At 44.3% G+C, this 17,455-nt stretch overlaps 1 protein-coding gene across 3 annotated transcripts in view; it reads right to left on the minus strand.

Annotated features, from left to right (window-relative positions):
* Positions 1–17,455, minus strand: part of NRP2 (neuropilin 2) — a 182,988-nt gene that overhangs the window by 111,444 nt on the left and 54,089 nt on the right. For all 3 annotated transcript variants that reach the window (XM_085648927.1, XM_085648926.1, XM_085648928.1), the window contains exon 2: positions 14,766–14,943. In XM_085648927.1, the coding sequence (XP_085505053.1) occupies positions 14,766–14,943 (178 nt within the window). The remainder of the gene's footprint in view (positions 1–14,765; positions 14,944–17,455) is intronic.

Below are 17,455 nucleotides of genomic sequence, written 5' to 3' on the forward strand. Positions count from 1 at the left end.
GCCCCTGATCCATCCCTCCTGCCCTTTATGGTCTGTTATGCTGCAGCTTTTTCTCCTGTCTGTCCATTATGGTCAGCTAGCTACCATTGCCTCTTGCCCCTCTGTTCTCTGTTGTCCATGTGCATGGTCCTGTCCCCTCCCTCTTGCTTTCTATGGATTGTTGTGCTGCACTCCCGTCCTGCATGCCCTGTGTGGTGTATTGTGCTGCTGCAAACCCTGATGCCTGCCCTGCAGGGTCAGTTTGGTGCACCTCTCCATGTCCCTCCTGTCCTCTGTTATCCAAGTCCATGTCCCTATCCCATTTCCTTCCATGATCCAATGTACCATACTTGCGAACATTTTGAACTTGGTTAGAGGGAGATTTTGGAAAAAAACTGGGGTATTGATTTTCCCCTTTGAGTTACATTGAAAAAGAGGATATTGTAGACAGGAGACAGATCAAATAAAGCCCATTTGAGCTTAAAAACATTGGACGTTTCCTGGCTGAATCGGGTCTGTTGGCATGTATGGTTGTACTACCATTGCCTCTTCCTTCTGCCCACAATGGTCTATTACATTGCCACAGCCTTGAAGGAGGGTAGATTTTGTATCACAGGGGGCCCCTGGCCCGTTCTGTCCACACCTGAAGTATGAGACCCTTGTCCTTGCCCTGCCAGCTGCATTTGTAGGCCGTATTAAATTGACCAGCGGGTCCTGTGTTGCTATATAATTATCCTGAGACATCCTTACCACTCAGCCAGCATAAAACCCCTGTGTAGGCCCTTCTGTTCAATATGTAGGCCTCTTTGTTAAATTGACCATAGCTCTGCAATTTTAGTGTATAGCAGTCTGAAGGCAGGTCTGCGAGGCCTTCTGATCCAAACTAGTAGCCCCCACCCTACCCGAGTGCTCCGTGCTCGGTATCAAAGTTCAACATCCCCCTGAAGCTGTCGACATACAGTAGGCTGCATCCTGGACTGGTACTTGCTTCCTGGGCAGGTTTCCCGCTTTTAAGGAAGTGGCAACCACAGAGCGTCAAGTTAGGAGAACTGAGGAGATTTTATACATGAATATATTGAATTCCCGTACAATACCCATTATTTTCTGCTTGCTCTATGGAACTTACGATAAGCGATTGGCCTGAGAGACTGACCTTTTCACCCAGTCCATTGTCAGCATTAAGTGGGTAAATGACGAAATGTCTGGTAAAATCTGCAGACGAAGCTTTTGGGTAGCATACGTAGGTAGATGTAGCGTGCAAAGGAGCCCACAAAATGATATAAAAAGGGAGCACCCACAGATATCGACGGACTACCTCGCCGTCTGTATGTAGGTTAACAGGCAGTGCAGGTTTTCCCCAAGAGCTGGGAGCTCTTGTTTTCCTTTGCTTAAAATGTCATGCTCTGCTTTGCTTGAAGTATCTTATTCTATTTTACCTATATGAAATGTCATGTTATGTTTAACCATTGTTCTCTTTACTTTTGCATTTAAAAGATTTTGTATTGTAATTGCAGGAATGCTTGCTCTAAGAGTAAACGTGAGTGTTCCTAGGTAACATTTTCCTTGGTGTAACTTGTTTCTCATGATGCATTTATAGATGTGTTTTCTCTCTCTCTCTGTCAGTACATTAATTGAGATACAGAGAATATTATGACAGCTGTATGATTATCTGGATTCTGTATTTTGTACTTTATGTCTCTATTCTGCGGTTTCTTTGAAGTTGCATCTTCTCATTAAACTGCCATTGTATTCTGCCTCCAATTCCATGTCTCATATGTCTGTTTTCTTCATTTTTGGAGCAAGCGTTCCTAGGCACCCCGGCTCAAATTAAGGTGCCCCTTTTGTCCCTGACTCACTCTCCTGCTCAGTTCTGTGGTGGCTCCCGGGGATCTGGGGACCGCCCCTAGCTTCCTTGACCCGTAATAGATCTTCCCTCCAACAGCCTCTCTTGCAAGTCCTGTATTGTTGGTTTGTTGCCCCTGCCCCCCTTTCCACTGCCCTCCATAGTCTGTTGTGCTTCCACGGCCCTTCCTGCCTGCTCAGTGTGGTTAAATTGTTGCCTTTGCACCCTCCTACCTGCCTTCAATTTTCAGAGTCCGTGCCCCTGGCCTCTGCCTCTCAACAGTATCCTAATGAACAACTAGATTGCTAACATTCTATATTTATTACAAAAGTGTGGAACGCCTGACATCATCTTGATGTAATCAAAACTGTAATACCTAGAGCATTTCCTTTAGAAATTACATATATGAGAGGGTCTTATTGGCATCAAAATTATGGTTAGTGCTCTAAAAGACTAAAATAAGGACATATTTTCTGAGTTTTCAAATAGCGACAAAGCACTTTTAAATTATTTGTTATCTTTATGTTTTTTTATCCAGTTGACCACTTGATTAAATGTTGCACTTAGGGGAGAGGATGTGGTGTTACTTCCAGAACTGCAGACTTTGCAACTGGGGATCCAGGTTGAAGTTTCTGCTTCAGCTCGACATTCTGTGATTCTGGTCAAATCACTTAGTCTCCCCATGTCTACAACCAAAATAAATTTGTTCTTGTGTGATGTAACCAATGCTCATGTAAAGCACTCCAATACCTGACAAGTCTGCACTATATAACACTGCAAAAACACAAAATAATAAGTGTTTTGCACACTTCTGTCATTGGGCTATATTTGGGCTACATCTGGGTGATTTTGGGCTACATTTGGGCTCTTTTGTCTCCGGTGGCCATCTTGGGAGATTTATTTGTTATGAAGTTTCCTAATTTCCTCATGTACTGCAGTCTCCTCAGTAGGAAATGCTTTCAGTTTTTTACTTTGATTCCATCATGAAGGTATTCAGATATGTCACACATTTGCCATAAATTCTGAATGTTAGCACTCTAGTTGCTCATTAGATCACTGTAGTAAAACTACTGCACCATGGAAGTCTGCTCCTGGTATTAAAAGTGCATGTTTCAGTCTGCATGTCAGAATTTTTTAATGAAATAGAAGAGGATTTGAGAAGTCACTCAAAATGTGCCCTCATTTTCTTTCTTCAGCGTTAATCATAATTTCTATGGCAAAATGAACCTCCTCATTGTGTTCCTTTTTAAATTAAATGTTTTAAGTGTTACCAGTTTATTCCAATCAAGATGGCTTCAGGTGTGCCATACTTTTGTCATAATGAAGACAGTAAGCGCTCTAGTTGTTTTTAAGAACATTCTGGGACATTCTGTCATTGGGCTATACTTGGGCTACATCTGGGTGATATTTGGGCTACATTTGGGCTCTTTTGTCTCTAGTGGCCATCTTGGGAGACTTATTTGTTATGAAGTTTCCTAATTTCCTCATTTACTGCAGTCTCCTCAGTAGGAAATACTTTCAGTTTTTTACTTTGATTCCATCAAGAAGGCATTCAGATGTGTCACACATTTGCCATAAATTCAGAATGTTAGCACTCTTTTTGCTCATTAGATCACTGTAGTAAAGCTACTGCTCACCAGGGAAAACTGCTGCTGGTATTGAAAGTGCATGTTTCAGTCTGCATGTCAGAATTTTTTAATGAAATAGAAGAGGATTTGAGAAGTCACTCAAAATGTGCCCTAATTTTTCTTTCTGCAGCACTAATCATACTTTTTATGGAAAAATGAACCCCCTCATTTTGTTCCTTTTTAAATTAAATGTTTTAAGAGTTACCACTTTAATCCAAGCAAGATGGCTTCAGGTGTGCCATACGTTTATCATAAGTAGGACTGTTAGCGCTCTAGTAGTTCTTTGGAACACTCTGGGAAGCTGCAGTAGAACACAAAGGAATCAACTGACAGTCTCTGCCCTTGTTGGATGTACATGTTTTACTGAGAATGTCAGACTTCATTCTCACATGACTGAGAAAGATAATGTGAATTTACAGAAAATAAGCTCTCAGTTTAGCCTATAGATCACCTTCCAAACCTCTGTGGTAAAAGCATGAGAAAATATTTTTCTCTCAATCATGATATCCCAGCAGAAGGCTTTTTCACATGGTGAAATCACCTTAGAACATACCACAATTCCTAAAATGAGTATGGTACCATCAACAAATGATTTATAATGTAACTAAAGTCTTAAAACCTTCTATTAACTGCAATGCTTTTTAATGAGGTGCTATCATGTATATTGGTCCCAAGATGGCTGCCAACACTTCTTGGATGAAGTGCTGACAGCCAATCAGATCTCAGGATGAGATGTGTGGTTAGGCTCCGCCCACATATATATATGCTTTTAAATGCTATTTTCTCAGGAAATACTGAACAGATTTACACCAGACCTGCAAAAGGCACTTCCTTGACCTTATGGCTACCTCTCTGCCAAATTTCAAGTAATTCTGTTCAGCCGTTCGGGCTGTAGCTGTGTCTAAAGGTCCTATGGAAAAATGCATGGGGAAAACGCGTTTTGGGACCCCCCTTTTTTCTCAGCCCCTGCTTGACGAATCCCCCCGAGACTTTCAGGGTAGGAGCGGAGCGTAGCGCCCCACCTATTTTGAAAATTTCGCGAGGATTCGTCGACCGGCGCCAAAGTTATTCCAAATAGAATGTTGCGGATTTCCTATGGAAACAGGGTCCTAACTATAACTACCTACTGGCGACCGCCAGTAGGTAATATATAGATATATATACACATACACGCACATATATACAGGGCCGGCTTTAGCACCGGTGGCACCCAGTGCAACCATCATTTTCGATGCCCCCGCACCCCCAATGACCATCTTCTCGGATTCTCTCACTACCACCCGGCAAAAGTGCCCCTCATCTCTCCAATCATAAGTTATTTCCAAACACAGCCCCCTCCCTCTCCACAGGTTAGCACCCAGTGCAGCTTCATCGTTGCGCTGCCCTAAAGCTGGTCCTGAATGTATATATGTGTGTGTAGGTGTGTGTGCGTGCATGTGTGTGTACACACACACTGTGCAGTAGCGGTCCGTGGAGGGAGCTTGGTGGGGCAGTGAGGCGGGGCAGGGGAGGGGCAGGGTGGGGAAATGTACACACCGGAATATGGATGAACGGAGGTGAGTACACATTTAAATAAATAAAGCGAATTTCATCGCGCGCGCTGCATCGCATTTTGCGATGCAGCGCGTGCAAAGGAATTTGTTTTATTTATTTAAATGTGTACTTACCTCCGTTCATCCATATTCCGGTGTTTACATTTCCCCACCCTGCCCCTCCCCCGCCCCGCCTCACCGCCCCACGGAACTCCCTCCACGGACCGCTACTGACACTGTGGTGCTAACAACCATTGAAGTTTACATTTCTATATATGGCAGTGAAAAACAATTGGCGCAATAACAAACATTATTTAGAGCAAATGTACCAATAAAGGCCCACTCATATATTATTACTACAGTTAAATGCATGTAGGGAGATTTATCACAATATCCACACCTTATCACTATTGGTATGGTCATTTTCTTTTGTAGAGAGCTTTTTAAATGGAATCTAGGTGGCATTAAACAGGGTGTTGTGAAGTCACTTAAGCCATACTTTGCTAGTAACACTGAACTTGACCTCTGCACTGTTTATATATAAAAGAACCAGAAATGGGGTTGCTCGGCGTAGCTTCTGAGAGAGGGCTCGCCCAACTTCCCAGAATGGCTTTTTCGCTGATTGTGTTTCCTTCCTGTCCTTCCATGGCAGACTTGGGACAGCACAGGACACCTGTGCCGCCCCAAGAGCTATTTTAAGGGGTGGGCCTCCTAGCAGTGTCTAATAGTAACAGAGGGATGAAAAAGGGCACCGAGTGTTGGCAGATATGGGCAGTGTAAATCCAATTTCCTTTGTTGTGATTTTTCACAATTAAGTACTTCCTTCTCATCAAGGCCCGAGTCGCCTTCCTGGACATCAATGACCAAAAACCGCCTCTTGTGCGACAGAAGAACAGTGTGAGTGCATGCAACAGCACTGGCGGGATGTCTTCAAAGTTTAGCTGCGGGGGCCATTCCCAGACCATGTCAGCTGGGCTAGACTTTCAAGGGCACGATGTGCATTAGGGCCAGTCGCCAACAAAATGAGCACAAAGGGCAATGCAGGGCTTGTGCTCTGGGGGCGGCCTTCCAAGACTCTGAAGCATAGCGCGGACTGATTCTGAGCTCTTGCCTTTCATTCAAGTCTGGAAAAAAAGGACATTTGCATTAACACTTGCTTAATGACCGGGTTGACAACTGCCGGCCGGGCCAGCAGAACTGAGGATCGAAACTGTCTTCTCCACTCTGGACTGCACAGAGATTTAATGGTGTACAGTTTATTACTTTTAACATCTGTTGCTTTATGGGAAGTCTTCATAATGATGGAAAGGAGTTTTCACAACTTCGGATGCTAAAGTGCACCCATCACCGTGGAAACAAGAACATCCCCTTCATCTTCCCGAACGCTACTTGCACCCCCTTTTGGTGTTACATGGGAGGCTTCACTCTGGGTTGGGCTCCAGTCCATATTCTTTTACCCGCCATGAACTGTAAGGCAACTGGGGATCACCTGCGCTCTTTGACAATATAGGTGAGGTGACCACACCATCAGAGAAGCCGAGCTCGGGTCTTCTTGGTTCAATACAAACTGAAGGTAAAACTCCCAAGAGCTGTCGTCTATGTTTGATTGCCATGCCTCTTGTCACACAGCTATTTTATCAGAAAGCATTTCTTGAAAAAAGTACCACAGAATTTGTCATGTTTTGAATGGTTAAAAAAAGTAAGTGGGGAAAGAAGACAAATTTGACATTTGATTGATCTGACTTGATTTTTTATGAGCAAAAGGAGTAAGTGGGAACATACAGTGAACAACATGGAAACCAGGAGGAAGCAGAAGGAATAGGGGGAGAACTGAAAAGGTCTGGATGTACCGAGAACAGAAGGAGATGTTCTGCTGGCAGAAGGGGAGGCATTTGGTATTCACGAGGAGGCCTCAACCTCCCACAAGACCTGTGCCTGAACTTGCTTCGCATTTAAACTCCTTGTTTAAATAAGCAGCTCACCTCAGAACTTCAACGCCTCTTGAATGGTTCAAGAAGGCCTCCTGGAGGGAAGCTGTACACATTTATATTGCTTTCATAAACGACTTTTTGGGGTTGGATACTGATACTTAGGTGGTCGAACCCGTTCGGGTGCAGAGTCGGCCTGACCAGGTGATTGAACCCGTTCGGGTGCAGAGTCGGCCTGACCAGGTGGTCGAACCCGTTCGGGTGCAGAGTCAGCCTGACCAGGTGATCGAACCCGTTCGGGTGCAAAGTCGGTCTGACCAGGCAGTCGAACCCGTTTGGGTGCAGAGTCGGTCTGACCAGGTGATCGAACCCGTTCGGGTGCAAAGTCGGCCTGACCAGGTGGTCGAACCTGGGTGCAGAGTCGGCCTGACCAGGTGGTCGAACCCGTTCAGGTACAGACTCGGCCTGACCACCCCTGAATCTAGGTATTACTACAGGGTGTATTGAGTGTCAACGTCTCAGACCCCTGTACCTCACTTTCCACTTTCTAATTCTTGCACGGTCCGGAAGAAACGCCATTGGATCCATTAGGGACCACAATAGGCCTGAAAGATGTCGACCTGAAACCACCACTTTTTTATTATCACCACAAGCACTTAGATATTCAGAAGGAAAATACTCCCAACTCTGACAATCAGATCAAGAGCATTCCTCCTGGCTTTAGTTTTTAACCATATCGCACGGACCCCAGAACAAAAAAATTTCACGGTACCAGTATGATATTTTTAACTCACTCACACCACTCCCCACACACCCTCACTCAAAACTGCGGCGTTCCTCTAAAAAGATCTCCTCTCGCGGGACCCGTGAGGGACAGCAGCGCCACCCCCACGGGGAGCAACGCCCAATGATGTAGCATGACACCCGCTTGGGTGTGTGACGGCACTTCTCTAACAAGGAGGAATTCCCATTCTCCCCCTCGCACCTCTTTATATCCAACCAAAAACCTTTGAAGGAGTCAGGCCTTCTTTCACCTGTACTTCTAGTGACTAATAGGCCAGCTTTGTTTTCTAGGAACAGTTACCCTCCAGTGATTGACACGTTGCAGGGGAGCCCCCTCAAGTTTCGTTACACCACTGCACCTTACCCCCTCCAGCATCCAGCTCCCCTCTCTCAACTCAACCAGCTGCTGACATCAGGCTGATAAGGTCCTGCTCGCTGCTACCATCTCCAACAACATGGCCAACCTTTTCCCCGCAATTTTACAACCTAGACTGCTACAATTCTGATTTACACAACTTCCTTAGCCCTCTGCCCAAAGACTACACCCTAACTGGTTAAAAAGATCCAGGTCTCAATCTCCTGGATCATCCAAAGAGGTTCTGGTTTGTACACTGCTCTAAAAGCAAAACAGTAGATTTTAAACGTAATCTGCGTTTCGTCTGAGAGTCTGAGATATCTCAGTGCTTTGACTATCTGTCCCGAAGGCTTCACACTGGACACCTACTGGAAGAATATTTGAGCCAGAAGGCAATTACCTTTCTTGTAAGCCAAGATAGAGTGTGTGGCTATGATTAACAACAATGATATTAAAGTTGGACTGCAGACATTTTTGGGGGGCCTTGAGTTGTTTTCACAAAACATGCTCATATGCCCATTGTGACCCTAAGGAGGAGACACAAGCTTTTTAAAAGTTCCCCTCATGCACCCTAAGTGTTGCCATATTCTTCCTTCAGGACAGGAGTTTCCAAGCAATGAATCGCAGCAGAAGGGGTTTGGAAGACCCGCCCCAATATGAATGGCCGCAGCGAGGGGATTTTAGCTGATATTCAAAAGCGAAGATGTTATGTGGGTAATGTAATGCTATGTCGTCTCACTGCTTTTCACAACCATAAACTACATTGTTCTCTATGTTGTACTACGGTGGGCTTTGTCACATTTTGTTGAGCCAGAAGCATCACTGAATTTTACTGTACAGAGAACCAAATTATGCAGAAAGGCTGACTAAATTATGTGCCAAAAAAGGTAAATTATGTGGTGTCATGTGGCACGCTTTGTGATAGTATTACTTCATTATTTTGCCAGTTTTCACATGTTGACACTGTCTGGGCAAAGGTTTCACATCATTAGTACCATTTTAATTCCCAAATACCTCAGCAAGCAAAAAAGGGTGACTTAACCTTTGCGAAGGGCCTTGCACTGCGCGGCAACACTTTTTACTGCGTTGTTAGTAACCTTTGATCCCTTTTAACTAGAAACATTTTTTTGTTAAAATCTGCAGATTATGCAGTTGATGATGGATTATGTAGCAAATGTATAAAATCCATAATTTTTCAGAAACCACAGCGGCCGCAAAATCACATAAATCCAGTGACCCTGATGTAACCTTGCATTTTACAGGTCACGTTGTGCTATGCTGTGTTATGCCTTTATATACTGCACTACGGGCACGTGTTGGAGACTTAAAGAAGCCACCCCATAAATGATGTCACAATCGGTTTCAAAACCCGAACAGGGGTCACCAAAGAAAAGATCCTTGTAGAAGGCCTGCAGCTTGTGTTTGCAAGTGATGTGCGGCGGGGAGAGAGAACTCTTTTGTCTCGTCACTGACCTGCCCTTTTATATCATAAAAGGACAAGCACAGCATGTGTGTGTAGGGCACTTCCTTAGAGCAGTACTGTTCGAGGAAGCTGCACTTCTTCCTTCCCCAGACTACCGTACTAGGAGTACGGCTGAGGCCTTTAAGGTGAAGGTACTGCCATTTCTTTTTTTTTTAACTCTTTTTATTTAATTTGCTCAAAAGACCATTGTTTACATGAATCACTTGTGTTTGTATCTGGTGAGGTTTCAACATTACAGCAATAATATGCAAAAGGGGTAAGAGGCTGTAGATAGTTAGCGGCTCCCAGGACATACTTTTACAATATGACATATTCTCCAAAAATATGCCGAAGCCAGCTTCATCCCTTCCATCCACCACTCCGCCCCGGCTCAGCTGAAACTTATCACTCTCCTCCCAGTGTCGCTCCATGCCATCGCCATGGTGTCCATATTTTCTCCCATTTTTTAACACATCCCCTAATCTTATAGACCGTTTCTTCAGCTCGCTGGCACCAAGCAAGATCCTTTTCCCACTCTTTCAATGACGGTGTCAAAGACGCTCCCTACCCTCTGGCAATGTTTCTTTTGGCGATCCCAGCTGCAAGGGCCAGCCATATTCCAACATGCCTGGGCCAGTCAGAGTCCCCTCTAATCATCAGAAGAAGCCATTTAGCATCCATTGGAACGCGGTCACTCCTGTCGCATCAGACATAACGTCTGTGACTTTCTGCCAAAACCGGGCGATTTCTCAACACTCCCATAGGATATGAAAGAAAGTTCCCTCCTGCTGGCAACCCCTGACGCACAGCGCTGTTGGTGCCCTGCCCCATTTATTTAGGTGTGTATGGGGATAATAGGTACAGTGTAGTATCTTAAGTTGTATTAGTCTAAATCGTGAGCGAGGTATTGCCATTTCGAAAAAAAGAAGCCTGGATTAGTGGGCAGAAACCCTGCGTTTGTGTTTGTACTCCATTTCAAAGGACTTCATTCATTCTTCCTGCTTTTAGCTTCAACTTAAGGAAGGTAAACATGATTTGAGGTTACACCGCAGGCCTTGTGCAGAACTTCTGAACTGAATGTCGTAGGCGGCAGGCCTCTGGGTAACAATGACATCATCGAATGAGGCAATGTTCCAAGGGCTTCGGGTGTCAGGTGTGTGTGCGGCAGCTGGCACCTTCGTGTGCCCAGAAGTCTTAAGAATTGTATTAAAGGTGAGATGGGGCATTTAGGGAGACGCCTTGCATTAGCCACCTTCAGGCTTTTAAGACAGTAAATTCATTAGCTGAATGAGCCATCACTCGGAGCTTTTACTGGGTAACAGCCCTTCGCTCTTAGCTCTCTGCTGCAACATTTTCGTTTTCCCTTCATAACTTTTAGCTACAGCGAGTCCAAGGAGAGCAAAGAACAATGCGGGACTCTGACAGTGGGTTCACTTTAACGCGATTGTCAGCTTTTCAAAAATGTTCAGCAATCACAGACACATTTCAGCCTGTCTGTTGTGACTGACATGTTTAAATTAAGAGAGATATACAATACAAATGATCCTTGCTGCGTCACAGCGCCCCCTTACCCCCCCCCCCCTTTGTCTCACTGCTGATGATCTCACCGTGTGTGCAGCAAAGAGGAGATTTAGCAGAATACTTTACTGAGTCGAAAAAAACACACACTTCCCTCCCGAGGGCAACATCCGATTAGACTAAAGGGACTCTCGCGTTCTGAAAGGAGTTGTGTCCTGAAGTTACAACGTTGTCGTTAAACAACAGTTCCCTTGTGTGTTTATGTCTTGCTGAGCATCTGCCTTTGCTCATTTCATCACGCTCCAACGATGTCTTTATCTTCGCCACCGGTCGCCGCCCTTATCCTGTGTGAAGTGTCGCACTTCCGCTCTGGGTACCTGACTTCCGCTTGTTTTCTGAGGTGCAGCGTGGGGTGTAGGGCACTCTTTAGTGTTGATAACGTCATTACAATAAAGAGTTTTGAAAAGTGTGTGTGTGGTGTGGGGCGACAGGGGTGGGACTGGAGGTAGAAAAGGTGCGGGACAGGAAGTGGGCGAACTGGAGAACTATCTGAGCTCCATTTCCAAACACGAAGGTTGATGCCCCCCGAAGCAGCTAATGAACCAAGAACAGTGATATGGCCTCCTCGTGCAAGCTCCCAGAGTCCGAACTCTCCCGCCCGAAGCACTAGAACTACATTCAGACGAGTAATCTTTCCAAAGGAGGGGTAACCCTCGCCTCTTCCAGATCTACCTACAGGCCTAGGCTCCCCCTTTACTTTACAACCTCACCTCTACGCCCTCAGCTCCCACCTCTGTTTGCTACTGTGTACCACCGGTTGCACGCCACATGGCTGGTTCTGCACTATGCAAACATCACTAACGAATTGAATAAATAAGTAGAAGAGAACCCATCAAAAATATATATTTTGACTTGAATTGACTTTCAGCCTCCATAATTGCAAGAAAATGGAGCTTTCCGAGCAGACAGGGTGTAAGAGGTTGAAGGCAGTCTCTACCCAGGTCACTGAGGGGAGAAAATGTGCCTAACTGAAGAGCTTACAGGGCAATGTAGTGGATGATGTAACTGCAGGTTACCCAACCAGACATCATCAAACAAAGGCCGATCCCGGAAGCATTACATCCCGGAAGCATTACTGGATCCCGGAAGCATTAAGCTGTGACGGTTTTGCTGTCGGGTTGGGTAAATGGACCAATAGTTCTCTTGTCTCTGGATGGCCGCCTTAAACACACACAACCTTGATTTGCATCTGTCAAATTCCCTAGTCCCATGTCTTTAAAAAGATCCGTTATGTTTTTTGGATTGTCATTACTGTTTACTGTATAAGCGCGGTGTGCACTGACCACTTAATACACTTCAGGCATAAAAAGAAAAGGCTACTTTTCAAATCATTCTGACTCTTCAGATAGTAGATGGTTTTCTTTTTTTTATTTTGTTTTGTGCGCTGCATCGCCAGACAATCTGCAGCCAATTATCTGTTCCATTCAGGAGAGAAAACAGCAACGTCTGAGGTTTGGGGGCTGATTTTATCTGGAAACTATTAAGCAGGCAAGAATGGGCTGGGCGCTCTGCAGGCACACGGGCAAAGTGTTGAGGGTGAAACCGCATTCAGTCTGGGGAAACAAGGGCTGTTCTAAGTGTAGGTTGCAAAAGCCCGAACTGTTTTCTATGGTTAAAGTGCCTGTGGAAAACATCAAGTGATGAGAGTGTTACCCCAGTCAGAATGTGGGATATTTACTCATCATAGCTTGCGTTGTCAGATCTTGAACTACTTTATGTGCTTAAAGTGCATGTTGCTAAACCCTCACTGCCCTCTGTGGACAAATTACATGTTGAGCATGCTTATGCCACCTTCTATTGACTATGCACATGTTTTCAAAGCAAGTACCACCCTGTGTGATATAAGTGCATGATGTCAAAGCTTTAATTTATTTGTGTTGATAAAGTGCTTGTTTACCTCCCTTTATGATATAACAGCATATTTTCAAAGATGAAGATTCTTTTTGTTGATAAAGTGCTTGTTTACCTCCCTTTATGATATAAGCGCATATTGACCGAGCTTAAGCTTCTTTTTGTAGGTAAAGTACATATTGCCCAAATTCTTGCTGCCCTCTATTGATAAAGTTCATTATGTCAGTGCTTGCCCTGCTTTGTGGGAACAGAGTACATGCTTTATTGTAGCGCACTGAAACTGGCATATTCAAAGTGCATGCTGCCGAGTGTGTACTATTTCCCAAGTATCTTGTGATGTGGCCAAAGTTTGCACTCTTTTCTGTAGATAAGTGCAGTTTATCAAAGCTCAAAGTGCATTCAGTGGATAAAAGTGCACATTGTCAATGAATAAAACAAAAGACACGCAGTCTAAGTAGGAAAGTCGCTCACAGAACAGATAGCACTTCTGTTTTCTGCGGGGACTCCATGGACACATAAGTTTTAGCATAATGCCTTCTTCATCCCTCTAGCACACTTTCTCAGCACATTGGCTGCTTTCCACGAACAGTGCGAGTGTTTACCGTATGGCATAAGTGTAGACAAAATGTGCCTTGGCAACTTGTCAGATTTCTGCACCCTGGTGTGTATGTGGAATGTAACTTGGAGGCCACACAATTTCCATTATACTTTACCATGGGAAATCTTGTGCAAGACAGGGAAGTGTGAACATTGGGTGAAGAGCTACTGGGGATGCAGCCGCTCAAACACCTATTGCTTTCATTCTGGTGATTTGTGCCTTGCATTGGGAAATACGCTGCATGGAAATGATCTTTATCCAGCCCAAAAGGTGCAGGCCATTGCAAAATACATGGTAAATGCAGCTAAACTAGGGTTGCAATGGACACCGCCACAGACAAACCGGCACCGCCAAACCAGCACCTCTAAGCAAAAACCAAGCAAAGCTGAAACACTGGAGCACCACTTGAAATGTCTGCGGATGGCCATTTATATTTGTTACAAATAACACTAGACACATTGGGTGCCAAAGCGAAGAAATGCCGTAAGCAGCGTTTTTGGGGCAACCACCAAACTTTTTAATCTGGAAGCGTGTTCAACCGCAAAATAACAACTGCAAACACAGGCAGTGCCCATCCCAGCAGACACAAGTCCTGGAACAGTTATAAAGTGGGTGCCGCAAACTGAGTAGTGTTTTGGGGGCGTGGTTGAATAAGTGGTTATCTCATTAACCCTACTCTAAGGTTCTCACATTATACATTTTGGGAGGTGGAAGGCTGTGTCGATCCATCTGGATTTACACGTGCGCCTTGCATGTTGCATACAGATCGCAGCAGCAGGCACAAAGTGGCAGCTACCAAGCTGTCTAACCGCCTCGTTGATAGGGAAAAATCAACAACAGCAAGGAACTCTAGCGTTAACACAGTGGCCTGCCTCGCTTGCTCTCAGTTTCACCATCTACAGCCTAATGCTCTATGAGTCAACTACTCAAATTGGGTGCAAATGATCAATACATAATCAATATCCCCCTAGTGCCAGAATTTAGAAAGTGCGCTCTCAAGCACATGGTAGCCACTTGAGACCTGGCTGGCCGGTGACGCGAGCCTTCTGTTTACTCTTAACCATAATGGCGTAATGAGGTAGGCTTTGGAGAGCAAGTCCTCAGTGTCCGGTTTCCTGCGCTATTGATCGCCGCTTTACGAGGTTATTGCAGGCTGAGATTATTCGCAGACGGCGCGAATGCTGGTTGTAGTAGTGGAGGGGAGGAGGCGAGAGACAGCGGATCTTACTTGCAGTCGTGCTTTTCGATTTCAAAGTGAGGGTTGAAGTTGAGGACAATCTTCTGGTTGGGTTCAGGCGCCATGATGATCCACTCGCAGGTCTGGTGGGAGGGGTAGTCGTGAGGATACCCCGGAGAGGTGATGTACCCAGCATCTTTGGCATTCAAGCGCTCTCCGCATGATGCAGCTGAAAATGAAGAAAACAGGCTTTAGAAGACAAATCTAGTTTTCTTGAATACATTGGTTTGAAATTTGCAAATCATTTGCTCACATTAAAAAAACCTTTACAATCATGATGGTGTTTATCATTGTGGAGACCAGACTTATTTTCTAGTGAGATCCAATAGACATTCTTTACACTTACTTAAGTGTGTCATAGTGCAAATTAGATACTATAAATATATAGCATATATAGTGTCTAATTTGCACTATAACACACTTAAGTGTAAAGATTGTCTAATTTGCACTATAACAAACTCAATTGTAAAAAGACTATCTATTTGATCTCACTGGGAAATAAGTCTGAGCTTTACAATGATAAACACCTTAAAGATGTGCGTTTATATAAATATATATGTATGTGTGTGTGTATATATATATATATATATATATATATATATATATATATATATATTACCTACTGGCGGTCGCCAGTAGGTAGTTATAGTTAGGACCCCTTTTCCATAGGAAATCCGCAACATTCTATTTTGAATAACTTTGGCGCCGGTCGATGAATCCTCGCGAATTTCTCAAAATAGGTGGGGCGCTACGCTCCGCTCCTACCCTGAAAGTCTCGGGGGGATTCGTCAAGCGGGGGCTGAGATAAAAGGGGGGTCCCAAAACGCGTTTTTCCCATGCATTTTTCCATAGGACCTTTAGAACGAGCTACAGCCCGAACGGCTGAACAGAATTACTAGAAATTTGGCAGAGAGGTAGTCCCTATGTCAAGGAAGTGCCTTTTGTAGGTTTGGTGTAAATCTGTTCAGTAGATTCTGAGAAAATAGCCTTTAAATCAATATATATATCTGAGCCCGCTTACGGTGCGCTTACTGTACGCTTACCGTACGCGTACGGTGGCGTGCGCGAGCGCGATTCTGATTGGCTCTTAGATCTTAGTAAACATTCGAATCGGCCGAAACCAGGAAGCGGCGTCCGCCATTTTGTCTCTCGCACTGAGTGTTATTTATCAAACATGATGCCCAAAAACATGTTACGGGGCTGTTTTGACAACTCCCTCCCACATAGTCATGTTGAGGGAGTCCCCAAACATCCCCCAAGAGCAAAAACGGTTTTATTATTTTTTCGGCAATTTCGCCGAGTACGTTTACCGTACGCTTACCGTAAGCGTACGGTAAAAAATAGAAATAAAAAAACCACTATCCACACTTACCCCACCCCCTGTGCTTTTGGTGGCCGTAGGCCACCAAATGTACAGGGCTTCTTACATCAGTAAAAAAACTATATTTTGGCAACATGAAATTATAAAATCGAAATAAAAAAAACACTATCCACATTGACCCCACCCCCTGTGCTTTTGGTGGCCGAAGGCCACCAAATGTACAGGGCTTATTAAAGTTGATAAAAACCGTGCACGGAACGCACTGCGTTAAGTGGGCGCGCACGCCTCGAATGGCGTAAAGTAACTTAGCATTTAAAAAACCGTACAAATTCACTGAAAAAACCATAGGTTTCACACACGTTATAGTTAGGAATTAGCATTTAAAAAACCTTGCAAATTCACTGAAAAAACCATAGGTTTCACACATGTTATAGTTAGCGGAAATTTTACTGATAAAAAACCAATGAAATTGCCCCGTTATAGTTAGTGCTGGCAACTATAACTCACGCGACCGCAATCTTCTGCTGATGACATATGTGTCTTTATAAAAAAAAATATTTGTAATATATGTGTAGCTAAAAATGTATGGAAGAAGACATGGGCAAATAAGTGTCTAAATACAGTATTAGCATCAGCAGAGGATTGCGGTCGCGTGAGTTATAGTTGCCAGCACTAACTATAACGGGGCAATTTCATTGGTTTTTTATCAGTAAAATTTCCGCTAACTATAACATGTGTGAAACCTATGTTTTTTTCAGTGAATATATATATATATATGTACACACACAAAAGACAAAAAGCAATAGAGCCTGTGTGGTTATGCTTTGTTTTTCCACTGCACCAAGATTTTTTCCAATGAATGTTGTAGTTACGATTGAAAATGTAAGCCAGACCTATTGGCTTTTTCACTGCTTGTTTAGGTCTGTCGTGCAGTCTAGACTTTTCAGTTCTAATGGTTTCTAAATGATCAAATAATTGGGAGACTAAAGGCTGAGTCTTACAGTCCAGCGGAAGAACCAAGGCTAATTCCTAATGGCAAGCAGGCCTCCGTCCCATCCCAAACTCAGCCAGAGCCCATGGGGCCTACAAAGTACTAAGCTTTTATGTGGGATTCCCAGGTAAAAACATACACATGTGGGAGGGTGTCAGCCTGTGTGAGAAGACACTACAGTCTACAGAGTTACTAAAAAACGTCTCCAAAACTCAGTGCCTCGGCAGGGCCGGGGAGGAGTCCGGCCGACTGGAAACCAAAATCAGCCTTGGCACAAATATTGAAATCAGCCTCAGGTGGCAGGATGCCAGGACGAGAACTGGGCCTTTGGGGTGTTGTTGGGTCATAGCAGACCACGGTGCTCTGAAA

The sequence above is a fragment of the Triturus cristatus genome, chromosome 3_2 (genome assembly GCF_964204655.1).
Source record: "Triturus cristatus chromosome 3_2, aTriCri1.1, whole genome shotgun sequence".
Classification (NCBI taxonomy): domain Eukaryota; kingdom Metazoa; phylum Chordata; class Amphibia; order Caudata; family Salamandridae; genus Triturus; species Triturus cristatus.